Source organism: Nicotiana sylvestris, chromosome 8 (genome assembly GCF_000393655.2).
Source record: "Nicotiana sylvestris chromosome 8, ASM39365v2, whole genome shotgun sequence".
In the NCBI taxonomy this organism is placed as follows: Eukaryota; Viridiplantae; Streptophyta; class Magnoliopsida; order Solanales; family Solanaceae; genus Nicotiana; species Nicotiana sylvestris.
Window position 1 is genome coordinate 216,382,999 of NC_091064.1, and position 21,320 is coordinate 216,404,318.

At 34.2% G+C, this 21,320-nt stretch overlaps 1 protein-coding gene across 1 annotated transcript; it reads left to right on the plus strand.

The window, feature by feature from the left end:
- Positions 1-13,833: 13,833 nt before the first annotated feature.
- Positions 13,834-18,803, plus strand: LOC104237891 (ubiquitin-conjugating enzyme E2 4). Its single transcript, XM_009792123.2, has 6 exons — positions 13,834-14,020; positions 14,113-14,192; positions 15,211-15,325; positions 15,440-15,492; positions 15,597-15,725; positions 18,477-18,803. Exons 1-6 carry the CDS (start codon positions 13,977-13,979, stop codon positions 18,605-18,607), a joined length of 552 nt encoding a protein of 183 aa, XP_009790425.1. The 5' UTR covers positions 13,834-13,976; the 3' UTR covers positions 18,608-18,803.
- The last annotated feature ends 2,517 nt before the right edge of the window (positions 18,804-21,320 follow it).

Below are 21,320 nucleotides of genomic sequence, written 5' to 3' on the forward strand. Positions count from 1 at the left end.
GGAGTTTTCTACGGAACATGTCGAGGATATTACATGTCATGCACTGGTGTGGCGGCATTCACCTCATTGTGGGTGTCAGTGATTGAGTCCTCGAAATAAGGTCGATCTCCTCGAATCTCGGGGTTGTGCGTGTTGTTAATAATGCTATCTGCCATTTCTTATGATTTTTTCTACGACAAAATAATCAAAACACGTTAGTAAAAAAGTCAAAGATCAATTTAAGTGCACGGCTGTCTAGGCTCTATGGTGGGCGCCAAACTGTTTACCCGTAAAATGGCACGGTTGAATTTATACATGGTTTCTAGACAAGTGAATTAATTTGATCCTGAAATAATAAAATAATCAAAGAATTATGCAATACTTAGCCTTAGGATGTAGATGAAATAGCAGAAGCAACAGTTTTGGGAACAGGGTTTCCGGGTACAACAACAACGAAATCAAAAAGCAAGAAGATAAGATTGTATTAAGCTTTGTATATCATGTAGCATAAGTTTGCCAGAAAATTCGTGTCTTTTACAATGATAACTGAGCTCACTATTTATAGCTACATCTAGGGGAGGAGGTCCTAGGATCATGCACCTCTTTATTGTTAATTATGAAGGTCATTGATGAAAATGTAACGGTGAATATAAATGTCAAATTCCATGTAACTGGCAATCACCCTTAATGCCAGAGAATATTCTCTATTAAATACTACCGGGCGAAGAGTATTTATTACATCCTTATGGAAATGATAAATGGAACAGTTGCCTTCGGTCTTGGCCATCTCTGCGTCTTGGATTCCATGTGTCCCTCTTTTGGATGGTCACATATCATAGCATATTTTACCCTATACACATGGGTGACATCATTTTTATGTAATAACGTTATCTTATGTAATTTTTACAAATCTCAAGATTATAGATGTAATTTACATAATGTTATAAAGGTACTCACTATGCAAATTGGAATAATTAACTTAGCATTATATAGGAACTGAAGAATTCAAAGATATAAGGGCAAGAATAGAAAATAGCCCTGCAACTCCAACTACTCTAATTTCTCTATATCCCTAATCTTTTTCTTACCCTTGCCACTCACCAGCCATTTTCCTTTACATAAACAATATCCCTTTAATTTTGTGCTAGTAATATAATGTCTATCTTCTGGATGATAAAAGAAGGAACCTTGACGTAATTGGTAAAGTTGTTGCTATGTGACCAGGTAGTTACGAGTTTGAGCCGTAGAAACAACCTCTTATAAATATGCAGGGTAATTAAGGTGGCGACCCTTGTGGTTCGACCTTCCCCGGACCCCGTACATAGCAAGAACTTACTGCACCGGGTTATCCCTTCTTCTAGATGATAAAAGATCATCTCTTCTAGAGTTGCTGAAGATCAACGTCTGAGGATGACTTTCTTTTATACGTTATTTTTGCACGTTAATGGATCTAAAGGTTCGTTGTGTTTTACTATTTTCTCATGATTTAAAGTCTCGTGAGTTTGATGATTAATTTTTATACCACAAATTTTTCTTGATTGCATTTGTTCCATAGGTTTTCAATCTTTTTAACTATCCACTTTCTTTCTAAGGTCAAGAAGAAAGTTCGAGGGCTCTTAATTTTTTGCTGTCTTAGGCCTGAGATGAGGTGAGAATTGGGTTTATTTACTTATATTTTTATTTATTTCAGACACAATTGTTTACTCTCCATTTGTCTTCTGTCTGTATCTAATCTCCTTTACCAAGCCTAGATAAAGGAGAATTGCAGTAGGTTAAATTGAGCGGCATAAACAGTAATAATTTATATAACCGTCTTCAACTTATTTGAGACTGAGACATAATAAACAGATTTTGAGCTACAAATAAGACTGTTTGAGTTTTGGCTTTTGCTTTTTTCAAAAAGAAAAAGCTCACTTCACCAATTTCTCGCCATTTAAATTTCATGAATTCAATCTTTAAGCTTTTAAACATTAAATTTATTTTACTTTCAAAAATATATTTACTAAAATTTTAGTAATTTTTCACGTATATATTTATGTTTCGTTATTTACGCTAAAAATGTTGAATTTAGAATCCATGGGACAAAAGTCGGACCACATCAAATCTATTGTATACATTACATTTGTATAAGAGATTATACTTGAACACCTAATACAAATTAAAATGAAGGTAGACCCATTTTGAACTGTCCATTTTTCCCATTATACAAGACTAGTGTGTAGAAAATTTGTACAGCAAGCTCATTAATTTTCTTAATATTCGTTTATAAATTTAGCTTAATGCAGCCATATTTAGACGTGGATATGGCAAGAAGCTAAAATATCATAGATATATTAACTTCTTTTATCAACTTACTTGTCTCGATTATCAAAAACCGAAAATACAAATTAACAAGAGTCAAGAGAAAACTCTCAATATATATGGGGAACGAATTGAAGTTCTAGAATGGAAGTCTAAGTCTATACTGTCAAAATAGAGCTTCCCTAATTTTGTGCGACTAACCGAAATCGGGACGGAAGATCACGGCCTGACCTTAGTTATATCAGAACATGGTACGGAGCTGGACTGGTGAGCTCGTGGTTCAATGGCCGATCAAAATCGAGGTCAGCCGTGATCGAGACCGAAGCAAACAGGAGATCAAGCAAGATCGAAAGAGGCCTGCTATGTCGAATAACAGAAAGCTGAGATATCCGTGATCGGGCGAGGATCGTGGCGGAAATCTCGGCACATATCGAGTCAGGATCGGATATTTAGCCTATCATGAGATTTACTTCTGTAATTAGAATTATACCATAAATATGATTCATCTACTATACAAAGAGGGTCTTAACCATTTTGTAATCATCATACATTCAAGCATAACAAGGCAATATATTATATTTTTTCTTGCAAGCTCTGTTGTTCAAGTTCATATTTTTTAATAACATACTCAGTTGGTTCGAGTGCAGTCTAGTTCGAGGGTCACCGTTGTTCATCACATTGGTTTGCTTTATTTTACTGTTAATTCCTAGCATTAATTCTTATATTTATTAGTTTGTGCCAAGTAAAATCACATATCCTTAAAACCACTTATAAGTTTAATTGTTATCCGATTTTAAGGATAAACACTAAGGTATAGGTATCGAGTTATTCAGTTTTATAACCAAATTGATCACCCAAAATTGGTTAATTAGTTTCCTTTTACAATTTGTGTGTCTTTTAGGTTTATAATCAATTGTTGAAACTACAAATAAACTTTTCCTCAAAGTTGTAGAAATTAATTATCATACACTTGCCACTCAAAAACAATATTGTCACATTTTTTCAAAGAATAGAATCAATTTTTGATAATTCTAAATCAATATATGAACAAGAAAGATTTTAAAGATATCATTGTGAATTTGTGATTGATTTTTTTTTTCCGTCTTAAATTGAAGATGGAACAATTGTAATATGCACTCGTGGGGTAACAGTATCACGCTCGAAATAATAGGTCTCTGAGAATAATTATATATATCTAATTTTGAATATTAATTAACAACTGACTCTATAATTATCTAACCCACAAAATTAAGATATATCCCGTGCTTAAGTGATCCACACTAATCCGTATTAACTGATCTTGTTTAGACTCTAATTTTTTCGTACTATATGTTAATGATTAGTTAATCTCCTTACACTCCTATGCCCAAAGACAATTTCTCAAACATACACTACTGAATAGACTTTGTAATTATGCCCCTCCAACAATATTTAACAAACATTACATTTTGCAAAAAATAAAAATATTCAACTCATGATTTTAGAGTGTCTTTGAGCAGATACAGACTATTCAACATTTGTAGGCTTGAGAGCATACCTAACATTAGGGAGCTCTTCACCCTTAAATACGCCTTAAATAAGTCGGACTTTAATACGGATATTAAAGACTGGGGGGTGAACCCAACCAAAAAGGAAAAAAAAGAAAAACAAAAACAAAAACAAAAAAGAGTACAAATTTTTAATTCCCGGTGTCTCCACAGTTCTTCATCTCCCAAATTATTACTCAATCCGTCTCAAATTATATGCCGTATTTCTCTTTTACATTGCCCTTAAGAATTACTAATTAGAAGGGTTTTTTTATTATTTTATTTTTATTTATGTCTTAAGATATAATATTTTTTTATTTAATATTTATTCTATTTTGTGCTATCTTCATCTTCGAGAACTATTACTACTAATGGTAAAATGAGAAAAAACTCATTAATTTTGTCTTGAATTTATAAAATAATAAATAATTTGAGACAACTATTTTCCTGATACATACTTTGAGACCGAAAGAGTAATTATCGTCCTTGTACTTTTTTATTTGTGCTACTTATCCAATGTCTACTTTTATTGGAAAAATCAATTTTGCTCGCTACAATGGGAACAATAAACATATAAATAATGTTTTCATAGGTGGTAGAGGAATATTGTATTGGAATTGTTTCAAGATTGTGTAATGGTGGCAATGCCACATGTCTAGGTGCTAAAGGCAGTGACACGCCTATTAAATTGTAGTCTTTCTTAATGCCTTGGGCTAAAATAAAAAATAAAAAAAATTATATCATTTTCGTTTGACTTAATCACGTGTTTGAGCTGTGAAAGCAACCGTTAAAGCTTGTAATAGAGTTGTCTACATCATATTCTTAGGAATATGATCCTTTTTCGGACCCTGCATGAATGTGGAATACTTTGTACATGAACTGCCTTTTTCATATATGTTTCAAATATATAATAAAATCTTTGACATGTAATTTTATGCTCCTTGGATAGTGAAATTGAAATACATGTTTGAATTTTTTCAAAAAGGTTAATACTCAAACATTTTTCCATGGTTACGTCTGATTTGGATATGATATATTTATCCTAATTTGTAATTTTATTTTCTATAAGAATTTGGTCTCTTGAGAATTTAAATGCACTCTCACAAAACTAGCATTTTATTATACACGAAACTTTGATTTTAAAAAAAAAAAATAGCTACTAGTATATATTTTTAGATATGGTGTATATAGAGTACTGATGGTTAATATAACAACTTTTAAAACTCATGATTTATTTTCTCTAATAAGTGGCACCTAAGGGTGTTTATGGTTCGGTTTGGGTAGGTTTTTTCCTAAAAAGAAACCAAATCAAGTAAGTCAGGTTTTCAAATATTGGAACCCACCCAACCCAATGGAGTCGGTTTTTTATCGATTCGGTTTATGTCGGTTTTTTCGGTTATTTATCAATTTTTTTAAAATATGAAAATGCTCTTTGTGAAATCTATCATTTTCAAGATATATTGATGATAATTGAATCAAATGATGATGAAGAATTTAAGTACTCAATTAAAAGTCGATTACTTTTAACATGAAATAAATTCTTGTACTTGGTAAAAAGAAAACTACCAATCAAACTAGAATGTAAAGATAAAGAATTAGATTATTATAATAGCAAAGAACTAGACTAAAAATATAAATGACTAATATGTACCATAAAATTTTAGAAACTTTATATAAAAATATACATATATATAGGTGTAATAATAAATTTAAATAGCTACGTTCGTTTTTTTTTTTTTATAAAAACCAAAGCGAAACCAAATTTTAATTGATTTTTAAAATTCAAAACCAAGATCAAACCAAACCTAAAAAGTATCGAGTTTTTTTGGTCGGTTTGGTTTAGTTTCCCGGGTTCTTATGAACACCTCTTATATCGGGGTTAGCCGTAAAATTGATGAAGTTACTCATCTGCCTTTTTGTATTTGGAGATCTGATGCTTTTCTTTGATGGGCGGGTTAGATTAGCATCCCTCGATCATAAGTCTTGACGTATCATATAACTTATTACGTGACTCAGTATGTGGTGTCAATTTTAATGGTTCTAAATCTAGACCATATGTTAGATCTCCGTAAACTCCATGAAATTTGAACTTAACCGATGAATATTTAACCAGCTGAATATTTGCCGATATATATTTGTCATTCCCTCTAGCATTTTCTTTATGATATCTAAAAGATATATCACAGTTGATGCATTCTTTGTCCCATAGTAACACCAAGTTTTCATGTTTACTACTAGTTTTTCATTTGATGTGTATTTCGCACTCTTGCAGTATCACCAAGTGAGGTTTGTGCATTCATAGATACACTTCTATAGCCTCTTTTTCAAATGTATTTTACTCATAACAATGAGTGACATTCCACAAAATAATTTTCAAGTAATCTTAATTGGAAATGTTCAATGAACTTGAAGTGCTCATTCTGTTATGCTTCTCTCTTTTCCCAAACTCTAGTTCTCTTTTTTTTTTTTTTGAATTTGTGTAGCGTCTGTAAGTAAGAAATGGTTCTTGGTTCATATATATAGAGTTCTTGGCGTATATGCATCCCCTACCTCTCTTCTTAATTATTGGTGTGTTTCATATCCTAAAGATAAATTAGAGATGAAAAACTCAAAATTTCCAGTTGAATTATTTAACACGTTTTTTCTGTCACGATCCGGATTTTTCACTCTCGAGAATCGTGATGAAGCCTACTCGTGAAAGCTAGGCAAGCCGACAATTACAGTTTTACTACCATTATTATTAGCCAAACAGGAACAGATAATAGTTAAAACAAGATAATTAAGAAATGCGAAAAATGATATAACAGTGCCACAATTAAAATACATAACTACCCCATAGATCTGGTGTCACAATCCACGAATGACTAAGATTCACTACAAAATAAGTCTAAAAGAAGTACAATTGTTCTCGAAATAGAAGAGACAACAGAAAACTAAAGCGAGGAAAAGGGGGACTTCAGGCTCTGCGAACGCCAGCATTTCTACCTTGGTCTCCCTGGACTGAAGGCAGCTACCTCAAGCTACTCACCGGTCTGGCACCAAAATCTGCACAAAAAGTGCATAGTGTAGTATCAGTACAACCGACCCCATATATTGGTAAGTGCCGAACCTAACCTCGACGAATTAGTGACAAGGCTAGGACACGACAACCATATAACATGTGCAGTTAAGTCATATACGAACAGAACAATAATAACAGGAAATAACAGATAACGATGGGAAGGGGAACAAGCTGCGGGGAATATCAGATTCTAACAGTAATTCAACAAAGAAGCATAATAAACACCATATTTGTATCAACAGAAATAATGAAACAGTAACACGTGCATGACATCACCCTTCGTGCTTTTACTCTCGTCCTCACCATAAGAAAACAACAGAAACGACACGGCATCACCTTTCATGCATTAATTCTCATAATCATGGAACGGCATCACCTTTCGTGCATTAACTCTCATAATCATGGTACGACATCACTGTTCGTGCATTAACTCTCACAATATCGGCACGACATCACCCTTTGTGCATTAACACTCATAATATCAGCACGACATCATCCTTCGTGCATTAACACTCACAATATCGGCACGACATCACCCTTCGTGTATTAACACTCACTCACAATATAGGCACGACATCACCCTTCGTGCTTTACACTCCTCCTCACCCACACAATAGTAACAATACATCCCGGCAAGGGAATCAATAATAGAAACAATAACATCCTGGTAAGGGAATCAACAATAGAAATAATAACATCCCGGCAAGGGAATCAACTATAACCAATCTCGTTTCAATAGTTAAATTCACGAAGTAATTCTCAACTTGAGTCAATACTCAACAATGATCAAATACTCATCAATATCATAAGACTTGCTCAACATGGAGAAACATCTTTTTAAGCATGAACAGTAAGTGATAAAAGGCATAACTGTCATAATTTAAGATCCACTTGCATGTTCAACACCAACGCATAGATACTCATCACCACACTTATACGTCGTACTTAACACTAACATGTAGCAAACAAGACCACAACACCTATTCCCCCAAGCTATGGTTAGGCCAAACACTTACCTCAATTCCACAGATAAAATCAAGCCTCAATTACCGGTTTACCTCTCGATTCCACTTTCAATTCGCTTGTATCTAGTCATAATGTACTTAATAACATCAATAAATGCTAAATAAACCAATTGTAATGCATGAATATAGATTTGCCATTATTTTCCCCAAAAAGTCAAAAATCGACCTCAGACCCGCTTGGTCAAAACTCGAAGTTAGAACCAAAACCCGATTATCCATTCACCCACGAACTCAAATATGCAATTGTTTTTGAAATTCGGCCTCAATTTGAGGTCCAAATCTCCAAAATTCAAAAATCCTAATTTCTACCAAATAACACCCAATTTCTCATGAAAAACCCTAGATTTTGAGATGAAATAGATTGAAGAAAAAGATTTAAGATTCATTTACCTATGATTTGAGGAAGAATTTGCTCTAGAAAAATCGCCTTTAGGAGTTTAGGTTTTGAAATTTTAAAGAACGAAGTGAAAATCCAGTCTAAATGATGTTTTGTTCAGGTGCAGATGTCGCAATTGCGAAGCTCACAAATGTGAGACAGGCTTCGCAATTGCGAACCTGCTGCATGTCTGCTCCCCTCGCAATTGTGAGCAATTTGTCGCAATTGCGATGACTGGCCCCTCCCTGTTGACTTCGCAATTGCGAAGTGGTGTTCGCAAATACGAACAAGTGCTAGCCTGGGCTTCTTCGCAATTGCGATAAAGCCCTCACAATTTCCAAGCATGTTAGGCTCGCAATTGCAAAGTCTGACCTCACAATTGCGAGATCAGAGCCTGCAACAAAAATACCAGCTGCAACAGAAATTTTCTAAGTCCAAACTCACTCTGTGGCCTATCCAAAACTCACCCGAGTCCTCGGGGCTCCAAACCAAACATGCACGCAAATCTAAAAACATCATATGAACTTGCTCGCGCGATCAAATCATTAAAATAACATCAACAACTACAAATTTAACCTCAAATTCATGAAATTCATAAGATAGTTCAAAATTTCTATTTTCTCAACCTAGGGTACGATTTATATCAAATCAGCTCCAATTCTTACCAAATTTCACAGATTCGACTTAAATATTATTTTTAATCTGTACCTGTCTCCGAAACCAAAATATGGGCCTGATACCATTAAGATCACACACCATTTCATTTCCAAAAGTCCTTATATTTTTCAGCAAACAATTTTTTTTAAAAATTCTTTCTCGGGCTAGGGACCTCGGAATTCGATTACGGGCATACACCCAAGTCTCATATTTTACTACGGATCCTACGGGACCGTCAAATCATGGGTCCGGGTTCGTTTACCAAAAATGTTGACCAAAGTCAACTTTAATCAATTTTAAAGGCCAAATTCAATATCTTTCTTAAATTTCACACAAAGGCTTTTTGGAGATGCGCCCAGAATGCAAACGCAAATTGAGGAGAAAGAAAACAAGGTTTTCAAGGCCTCGGAACCCGAATTTGGGTTCTAAAACAAAAGATGACCTTTTGGGTCATCACATTTTCTCTTCATTCCTTAATGATGTTGTAACACCCAAGACTTTAGACAGAGTCTCACACCGGCAATACACAATAGTGATGCTGGGTATATAAGTTAACATGTCTTAGACCTTAGTGACGCGTTTTAAGTCCATAAAGGCCTAGGCCCAGAGCGAACAATATCACTAACGGGATGGTCTGCTACAAATAGTATCAGAGTTATTCTCGTGTCAGCTATGCTGATGGTGGGTCAAAGTACAAATAAGTTTAGCCAAATCACAGTTAGGTGGGGCAAACCTCAGTGCTGAGTGTAGGCGAATCCCATGCAGTGGGGCGAACCTCAACGAGGACGCTGAGTCCATAAGAGGGAGTGTATATAACACCTCAGATTTTAGACAGAGTCCCATATTGGCAAAACATAAGAGGGATGTTGGGTATATAAGTTAACAAGCCTTAGAACCTAGTAACACGTTTTAAACCCGTGAGGGCCTAGGCGGAGAGCGAACAATATCACTAGCGGGCTGGTCTGTTACAAATGGTATCATAGCCACTCTTGTGTCAGCCTTGCCGATGTTGAGTCAGAGTTTAACTGAGTTTATGCAAATCTCGATTGGACAGGACAAACCTCAGTACTGAGTGTAGGGGAATCCCATGCAGTAGGACAAACCGCAACGAGGATGCTGAGCCCATAAGAGGTGGTGTATGTAACACCCAAGACTTTAGACAGAGTCCCACATCGCCAAAACACAAGAAGACTCTGATACCACTCTTGTGTTTTGACGATGTGGGATTTATCTAAAGTCTGAGGTGTTACAAATACAGACTGTTCCTTTCTAAAATAGGAACCAAATAAATTTCACTTCGTATGAAGTACATCTCCAGCTTTCTTTGATACTTTGTAATACTCTAAAACTTTAATGTAAAAGATTTGAGATCTTCCTTTGTTCTCTTTACTGTCTTTTTTAAAACTTTATCTTCTCAGGTACAATATTAAAAGGGTAATGTAATATCGCAACCAGTGTTTTCATCTACTTGCAAATTTACTTACATCTTTCTGCAGAGCTCACTTTTGAAATATGAAAACTTGACTTGAGCCCTCACTATGGCACAACTCAGAGTGTTCATGGTTCGATTTGGGTCAGTTTTTCCCTAAAAAAAACCAAACCAAATAAGTTGGTTTTTCAAATATTAGAACCAAACAAAACCAATTGAGTCGGTTTTTTATCGATTCAATTTATGTCGGTTTTGTCAGTGTTTTGGGTTTTTCAGTTATTTATCGGTTTTTTTTTCTCTTAAATATGAGACATACACTACCAAATGCATATTCCGGCGACTATATTTTCAATGTAACACTATCAAATCAATTGCTCTTGAAGAAATATATCATTTTCAAGAAATATTGAAGATAAACGAATCAAATGGTGATGAAGAAGTTAAGTACTCAATTTAAAATCGATTATTTTTAACATGAAATAAATTTTTGTACTTAGTAAAATGAAACTACCAATCAAACTAGAATGTAAAGGCGAAGAATTAGATTATTATAATAGCAAAGAACTAGACTAAAAATACGAATGACTAATATGTACTATAAAATTTTAGAAACTTTATAAAAAATATACATATATATATGTGTAATAATAAATTTAAATAGCTACTTTTATAGTCGGGTTGGTTCAGGTTTTTTGGTTATTTTTTTATTAAAACCAAAACCAAACCAACTTTGATCGGTTTTTAAAATTCAAAACCAAAACCAAACCAAACCTAAAAAGTATCAGTTTTTTGATTGGTTTGGTTCGATTTTTTGGGTTCTTATAAACACCCCTAATACCGGGGCTAGCCGTAAAATTAATGAAGTTACTCATCGGCCCTTTTGTATTTGGAGATGTGATGCTTCTCTCTGATGGCGGGTTAGATTAGCATCCCTCGATCATAAGTCATGATGTATCATATAACTTATTACGTGACTCATGATGTGGTGTCCATTTTAATGGTTCTAAATCTAGACCATATATTAGATCTCCATAAACTTCATGAAATTTGAACTTAACTAATGGATATTTAATCAACTGAATATTTACCGATATATATTTGTCAATCCCTCTGGCATTTTCTTTGTGATATCTAAAAAATATATCACAGTTGATGCGTTCTTTGTCCCACAATAACACCAAGTTTTCATGTTTAGTGCTAGTTTTTCATTTGATGCGTGTTTCGCGCTCTTGCAGTATTACCAAGTGAGATTTGTGTATCCGTAGATACACTTCTATAGCCTCTTTTCTAATGTATTTTTCTCATAACAATGACTGACATTCCACGAAATAATTTCCAAGTAATCTTCATTAGAAATGTTCGGTGAACTCGAAGCGCTCATTCTGTTATGCTTCTCTTTTTTCAAACTCTAATTCTTTCTTTTTTTGAATTTGTATAGCGTCTGTAAGTAAGAAATAATTCTTGGTGCATATATATAGAGTTCTTGGTGTATATGTATCACATACACATCTTCTTAATTATTGGTGTTTCCTATCCTAAAGATAGATTAGAGATGAAAAACTCAGAATTTCCAGTTGTATTATTGACGAGTGTCTAGCGTGTATAAAATTTAAACTCGTACTCTATCAAATTATAGTATAGAAAGATGTCGAACCCACAAAGATTGGTTTATTTATTCTACAGACGTTTCTTGTTTTAGTTACTATTTGAGAAAACCAGGAAGAGTTGAGTTGTGAATTAAATAATTAAAATGCATGAATAGAGCAATAGAAAATATTTTTTTCACAAATATAATAAAAAGGTGTTAGGATCATAACTTCACTTAATATTTCTACTATATAATAGATAAAATTATCCTTTAATTTCTATTTCTCACAAATGTATAAATACCTCTCACGATTATATTTATATATCATTACTTAAGTTGAACAATTAATTGCAATTCTCTCGGTTATACAAATTAATCGTCAAAATAGTAATACTAAATAGTCATAAATATATGTTTAAACTAAAACTTGCTCTTTTTAGTAAGTCCCTTTCGGTTACCCTATTTGTTATAACTGATTACTACAATATTCGCCTCTTTGGATTACAAATAAGTGTAGAATCAATTTTAACATATAAGAGTTAGATGTCACTAAATAAAAGTTAACATCTATCAATACCAAAATTAACTATATTATTCTTCCGCCTCTTTCGATTACAGAATTAGTAAGAAGTTAATATATAGTACGAAATAGATATATGTTAAACAAATTAAATAACACCTAACTATAAAGTAGATAAAATTCAAATGAAAAACTTCAGCTCAAACATGTGAAATTGAGGGATAATATCTATTGTTATATAGAAATATTAAGATCCATCACTCTCCCAACACAAGAAAAATTACTCCATAATGGAGTTAGTACTGACAATGAAAATATTCTTGCTTATTAAATAAGAAAATAGAAAGAAATATTCAAGAGGATAATTTTCCCCTATTTAATTAAAAACAGGTGCTAGAATAATTTCCAACATTATAATTTACTCGGAACTAGAAATGAAGATACTGTAATAGCTAAAAGAAGAAAAGAAAGTAATGAAAAAAAAAACAAGGAAAAGAAGAAACTCTCCTCTCAATTCTCTTTCTTCATGAGAAGCTCAATATAACACTATTTATTGATGGAATAGTGTATTATGTACATTGATTTCTCACATATATTTCCCAAATTGGCAACTTACAAGTGCTTGTAGTTGTAAAGTTTGTTGAAATGTAATATTCCAAATCGGCAGGTGGACATTTGCTTGAACTTTTTTTATGTGCACAACTACTTTCATCATTTGTAAAGTTGCATACACCACTTTACTTTTAATTTTTCAGCATTACAGTTCTTCTTTGTAAATTTGAAAAGTGAACTTTTTCTTTTCATTGTTCATTTTTTTTATTAGTTTAATTATTTCCTGTAAAGAAAGAGAAAAATATTAGTACTAAAAATTAGATTCTAGCTCAACTTATGCATGATATTTTTCTCTTATCAATTATTTAACTTGTTTTTTTCTCTCTATTCCATAATGATGCTATAATACCCCATACTTTAGGCAGAGTCTCACATTGGCAATATGAAAACTTGACTTGATACAAATGGTATCAGAGCTACTGACAACAAAAGATTTAATATCTTAAAATTGAAAAAGTTAAATTTCTTGAGTAACATCATGTTTAACCGGATTTTATGCACCTTTTAATTAATTTTTGTTATCTATTACTTTCGTCCCAAGTCATTTGATTTATCTTATGCTTTGACATTTCACAATTTCAAGAAAAACGAAAATTGTAATATTGTTTGATTGAAAAATGAAAAAACGAAGAGGGTCAAAAGTGTAAAGACATTAATAGTTCAAGGACTCAAAAGTGTAAATTAGCCACTGCAAAAATAACACAAGAAGTCCCTCCTTTTGATCATTCATATCTGAAACCGCCCTATTGTTAATTTTCTCTACGTTTCCTCTTACTTCTCACACCTATATATATATACCTAATAAAACCCATACTCTCAAATCCTAGTTGCTGTTAATTTTCAATCTGTAAAAGCAAAAGAGGAAAAAGAAAAGAAAAAGGAAAAAGGGAGTAATCAAAATCATGTCTTCCCCTAGCAAACGCAGAGAAATGGACTTGATGAAACTGTAAATTTTAACTCAAAATTTAATCTTTTTTTGATGGGTATTTTTATTTTGATTTTGTGTGTAAATGGGTTTTTGTTTTCGTGAAAAAATAGGATGATGACTGATTACAAAGTAGAAATGATCAATGATGGAATGCAAGAGTTCTATGTGGAATTTCATGGTCCCAAAGAGAGTAAATTCTGTTTCTTTACGCCTTTTTTCTTTTGCTCTTTTTTTTTTTTTTTGGTGTGTGTGTGTGCAAATGCGTATTTATGTGTTTTTATCTGAGCGAGGTCTCTTTTTCTTGATTCTGGGTTTGGTCATTTATTTGGTTAGCTGTATTTAGCTGATATGTCACTGATTTAGCTGTAAAGATAGGAACTTCCACTACAGAGAACAAAAAGTAGGTTGCTGTGAAGTTCAATTTTGCACCCAAAAAACTTGATTTTCTGTGAATATTTTGGTTCATGTTATGTTGTTGAGCACTATCAGTCCATCAAATATGCTTCAATTCTAAACTAGTTGGGGTCAACTATATGACTCCGTTGTATTTGCTCCAACTCTATTCATGTCATTTCATTCCTGTTGTAGAGTACTGATCACATTAATTAATGTTCACTTGCGAATTAGCCGTTTGGACTACATTTGATAAAGAATTTTTTGGAGTTGTTTTGTTGCTCTTACTCAATTTAAATTATTTTTCAGATTGCAAATTAAGAACCCTGTTTCTATGTCTGTCTTTGGATTAGATTTATATATTTTATAGATTACTGTCCTAGTTCCTTGTTATTACACGGTGTGTCATTCTTACAAGTAGTATTGGCTCTATTCTTGTACTTTTGTATTCCTAGATCTTTGTTATTACACTTTGTGCCATTTGCTTCAGTTGTCCTATTACCTTGTTGTTATTGTTTGTTTATTGCTTCCTTTTCACCGTTCTTGAGCCGAAGGTCTATCGGAAACAACCTCTCTACCTTCATAAGGTAGGAGTAAGGTCCGGGTACACATTACCCTCTACAGATCCTACTTGTGGGATTTCACTTTTTTTTTTTTTTTTTTGTTGTTATAGTTTACTGCGGCTGCAGTGGTAGTATGCGAGATTGTTGATTAGTGTCAGCTGCTTGCTTATTGAGATTGTTTTTGGAAGTTTGATCACAAAATGACCATCTTTACTTGGTTCTAACAATGTTGATTCTCGATGCTTACAATAGGTCCTTATCAGGGAGGTGTGTGGAAAGTGAGAGTAGAGCTCCCTGATGTCTATCCTTACAAGTCGCCTTCCATTGGTTTTATTAACAGAATTTACCATCCAAATGTTGATGAAATGTGAGTGGTTCTGCAAACTATCTTTGCTTATTAGTTCATTTTCTGGCACTTAATGCCACACCTGTGAAAGACACGTCATCCTAATATACATTTTCGTGTTCTTTAAATTTACAGGTCAGGTTCAGTTTGCTTAGATGTTATCAATCAGACCTGGAGCCCCATGTTTGGTAGTTTGGCATTCTACAGTTCTTCGTGCTTCTAAGATTCTTTTGCTCGTTCCAGTGATACTTTTGGGTTCAAGAATTCATGTTTATCTTTTTCATTTTTGCAGATCTTGTAAATGTTTTTGAAGTGTTTCTTCCCCAACTTCTTCTATATCCTAACCCATCAGATCCTCTGAATGGCGAGGCTGCAGCTCTCATGATGCGTGATCGTACTACTTATGATCAAAGGGTGAAAGGTAAAAACCTTCAAATTATCAATCTAGCACTCGCAGTGGATTTGACTTGTGTGATGCCCTGAATGGAGCATATACATATTTTAGTTGCCTTGCCTATCACCAATTTTTGTTTGCACGCTTAGGATGTGATGTAATGTTTAGCTTGAGTAAGCTCGTGTGATATATTTGAAAGCTTTTCCTGACCCTTTTGGGTAGAAAATTGGTGTTTGCCAGGAATACTTTTAATTTGGTTTGACTTGTATCCCTTTTGTTATCTATAAATAAAGACTTGTATGATTTTTGATAACCCATAAAGACTTGTATGTTAGTATAGGAATAAGTATGATATAGAGAATGTCTAGTTTTAGAGAGCTCATAATTTGCTGTAAAGACAAATTTGGTTATCAATAGTGATTCATGTAGAAGACCTCGCCTAGCGTGGGATTGAGGCATTGTTGATAGTAGATAGCATCGCCTATCACCATAATGCTGTAAAATCATTGATTGATGAAGATCTGGTCAATGCAGCAAAGAAAGTGCCCATGGACCATTGATTTCATGTAGTTGGGCCCAGCTGAAAGATGGAAAGAGCAAGAGATCCTAAGTGCTCATCACAACGTATTTTATATGCGGTGCTTACGCAATATTGCATGTGTATGTATGTATATGTGCACATTGTATGTATGTGTGCAACGAGCAAGCTAGCTAGTCTAGGTTGAAGCCTTGCCACATGAAACGGGCTGTGCATATGCTAATGCTAGCCTCCCAACCTGTTTTGTGGCCATAGTCCATGGGAGGCGCAATTGTGGTCGGGAGAAAGACAAGAAGATGCAATCTCTGTACGTACAAGCACCTAAGTACTACGTGCAAGGGTGCAAGGAAGCGTGTAGGTTTTTTGAGCATGTGACCATGGGTGTAGGCTGTGCTAAAGGAGACTCAAGGTAAGAGTAGTTTATGGTTTTACTAGAGACATGAATGCCACATCGGCAGCTACTAAATGTTGCAACTTGCTATCTCATAGACGGAACAGACGAATGATTTTAATATATCTGCTCCAACTAATAGGGTCTTTGCTATATGACATTGAATGTCAGGAAAAGACGAGTGCGGCTTGTTTGAGACAGTTTCTACATGTATAGATGGTGTGAGGATAATGGTCGATTAAGAATATGTGTGGCACATGGAGTTTGAAGGTAACTTGAGTGCGGTGAGTTAGGGGCTGTTGGATGCTCAGTAGAAGGGTACAGACTTACACGATTTGGTGTTAAAATGATTGCCTTTGTGAAGGTACTTACTACAATGTTTTTGTGGCAAATGAAAACCTAGGGAATTGCTTCATTTGTGTTGAGTAAGTTAGCAGACAAGATGTAGTTTGAAAGGCGAAACAAAATCAGAATCTATTTAAGTTTTTGAATCAGATGGTGGTGTTAGAGAGCAGATGATGCTATGTCCATATATCCTTTCATGTGGTAAGAAATATAAGGAAAGAAACTTATTTTATGGCCATAGTTCTCATTCAAATGTATCTGCTAGATTTGGAATTAAATCCAAATGTAAATGGGATATTTGGCCATCTTGTTGCCTTTAGCTTAACTTTGCCCGTTTTTCCTTTTTATCGGTGTGTCTTGTCACTCTTAGCTACTGCCTCCAATCCACAAATGAGAGGAACCCTCTTTTAAGTCCAAAACGAAAGCTCAAATAACCTGCATGATGTCATCTCTATTCAAGTTGTGTAGTTTTTGGGTTATCTCAGTTTTCCCTTTCAAAATATATAAAGTTTCGAATTTGGTTCCTGGTGGAATATATGATTCATTCCCCCCGCCCCCCCGGACCTACTGTGAAATAAAGCGGCTTCTGGCATTCCTGGTGGAATGTATGATTCATCCTTCAGGGTACACATCCTGCATGACCTTGACCTTCAATACCAAGGCTAAAGATTTCTATCCTTAACTGAATGATTTTGGTTCATGCCCAATTGCTGTTCACATTTGCCAATATTCCAACTTTTGGTGTGCCCTTCAACTTTACTATAACGTCGATGCTGTGCCTTTGACTTCGGAACAACGATTGCTTTTCTGGCCTTAACTTTGGCTCTTCTTTTTGCTGTTATGAACCCTTCTCTCATCTGCTGCCATCCCTAACTCTCCACCTCCCCGGATCTTTTCTACCAGGCGCACACGCTATTAAGGGGTTACGATGGAAAGGGCTTAAAACAATTTAGCGAAAGCAGCTATAAGCACGAACTCAGAACTTTCATTGGTTAAAAAAAGATTGGAAGCGTTTCTTCCACGAATTAAGTTATATTATATCGCTTATTCGGTTGACGTGTTGGCTGTAAAGGGACTATGTCTTTACCGGAACGTTTGTTGAATCATTAGAAGACAGATCTCCACTTTAACGAAACTCAAACAGCTAATTTTTCGTTTGTTTCTACTGATTGCCTTCCTAATTGTCCATTAGATACAAATGTTTGTACTTCCTTATCCAAACACTTTATTTTGTTGAAGAATTAAGTATCTGGACTGGTTAGATGCTGTTATAACACCTTTTGGTGCTGTTTTTGCTCTTTACCTTTTCTATACCTCATTACTCCGGTTGAAAAAGTTCGACTGCCTATGGTGTACCTTTGATGTATTCAACCTTGTGTTAAGTTACACCAGTTCACTTACCTTTTCTATACTTTTGATGTATTCAACCTTTCTTTCCAAATTATCAAGAATTTTACACCAGTTTAAGTTGCCTCATTACTTATGGTATAAGATATATTTTCAGAGTATTGCGAAAAGTACGCGAAGAGTGAAGATGCTGGGGCTGTACCTGAAGAAAAATCTAGTGATGAAGAGGTAAGTGAAGAAGAATATGCCTCCAGTGATGAGGAAGTTGCTGGCAAAGCAGATCTCTGAGGGATTGAATTATGGACAATATTAAACTCCCCATTATCTGTACATGATATCAAGTTCTCTTAAGATAAACATATCCTTTCCATGATTCACCTTGAAAAATAGTTATGTTGCTTCTATCATTTAATTTGTACTGCTATTGTGATTACATTCATCTGAGCTAAGGGTGTTCATCGGTCGATTTGGTACGGTTTTAAAAGATCTCGGTTTGGTATTTACCTTTTTGAAGGGAAGCCTTGAAACAACGGTTAAGTTGTCTTCGTGCGACCTATAGGTCACGGGTTCGAGCCGTGGAATCAAGCATCAGAGTAGGCTGCCTACATCACACCCCCTTGGGGTGCGTCCCTTCCCTGGACCTGCGTGAATGCGAGATGCTTTGTGCATTGGGTTGCCCTTTTTTTATTTACACTTTTTGGTTTTAAAAATGTCATACTAATACCGTATCGAAATAAATTGGGAGAAATTCAAAAATAGTCAAATTTACAAGTGGTCATTTAAAAATAGCCATTGTTTCAAAAGTAATCGAAATTTAGCCAATTTTCATGTAAAAATAAATCTGAACGATTCAAAATCCGGAAAATACTCCAATATAATATACTAGAGTTCCAGCATAAGTATACTAGAACTCCAACATATTATAATGGAGTTCCAGCATAAGTATACTGGAACTCGAACATAATATACTGGAGTTCCACCGTAATATACCGGTCCAGCATAATATGCTGGAAGTTCATACACAAGTGCTCCAATCTCCAGTATATTATGTTGGAACTTTCCACGTGTTGGAGTTCTAGCATAATATGCTGAAAGTTCATATACATGTGCACCGATTTCCAGTATATTATGCTAGAACTTTCCGTGTTGCAGCAAAATATTGGTTATTTTTCAATGATTTTACAAACGTTGGATATTTTAATGATTAGTCCGAAAACTGGCTAGCCCGTGTTATTTTTACGATTTTTTGTGGTCGGGTTACTTCAGCATTACTCTTTAAAGTTATATTCAATCAACCAAACTTGTAATCGTGATTCATGAAATTAATTTTTCAGACTCAAACAAAAAGAAAAGAACTAAAAGAGATCAAATTAATTCAAAACAAGTACTCGTTATTTGATTGAAAAGAGAAGTATAGAAAAAACATGAGAAAAAAGGCCTAATATATCCCTCTACTTCGGATATTGTTTATATTTAACCTTTTTTATACTATCCAGTCAACTTTACCCCTACCTACTATCCTGCTAAATTTACTCCTACCATCAACAAAATTTAAAAATTACCCTTTGATCTGTTAGTTAAACTAAATCTCTCAATTTCCTTTTATTTAAATCTCTTGTTGTTCTACTTGCTCCACTATTTTCAGAAATTACTATTGATGTGAATGCTAAAGGTACTAGACTATACAAATTATTCATGGATATTTTTAATTACCAATACACCCACTTCTCTTCTTGTGATAATGAGTTTGGAATTAGTTTTAAATTTAATTATTTTTCAACTATATGCACACATAGAATTCAATAGATCTATTTATTACTATGTATTATATTTACTGTCTGGTTAGTATAGAATTCGATCGACTAACTTAAGAGTGCACACTGCGTAGACATTTGATTAAAGCAAAGTGAATTCAACAATATAAAGTCTCCAAGGAACTTCAACTTCTATCACTAATACTAGCAAAGTCTCCATACCTTTGGTGCAACAAATTCATTAAAGTTGGGGTGTTGTAAATACTTTTGAAATTTAGACAAGCTACGTAATTTAGATTCTTCAATTTACTATATTTTGTTTACTAACTATTGTATTATTTTAACATTTCTTTCTCTGTTAATTTTCAATTAAGAAAAGAGGTAAATTGCCAATTATTTCGAAAATAATGGATCAAGAAGAAGAATATATGACTTAATTAAAATAATTTGAAAGATTCTGGGTCACTGACGGACTGAGGGATAATTTTTAAAAGTTTGCTAATTGTAAGGGTAAATTTGGCTCTAGAGTATAACATTAGGGGCCAATTTGGTTGGATAGTATAATAAAAGCTAAATGCGAACAATATCCCAAAATAAAGGGATATATTTGGCCCTTTTCCCAAAAAATATCAAGACGTAATATTATTAGAAGCCAAATGTCATGAACTACCCAATTTAGAAAGGATATGCTTGCAGTCATTGAACAAATTAAATTTAGAATCACCGATTAATTTAAGAATTTTTACCTCCTATAGCAAAAATTAACACCTTATTTATTTTAAATAAATACCATTTTAAAAAATTATATTTTATAGACACCTTTTAATGTTTATAGCAAAATATCTAATTTTGGTTACCTCCTACCCCTAAGCCACTAAAAACGCTATTCAGTTACACTATTTTCTTTCTCTACCTATTTTACTTTGCGGGAATTTGCACAAACAAAAGAGCAGACCGGGTACCCACGAAGAGAAGTCGGGATGGCACCGTTGACCGGCAAAACTGGCAGCAACAATAGAGATGGTTCAACGAAAACGATGGTGGTTGATCAAATCACTCAGTCCGTTCAGTCCACCTCCAATCTCCTCCGTCTCATGCTTCAGTCCTCTTTTGCCCTTGTCCTTTTAGCTATGTTTCTAATTTTATTCCACAAAAGAGTACTCTTCTACAAATAATCGGCACCCTACTATGCAATTGCGCCGATCAGCTTCTGCTACTGATACATCCAATTTTGCTGTGCCTGCTAT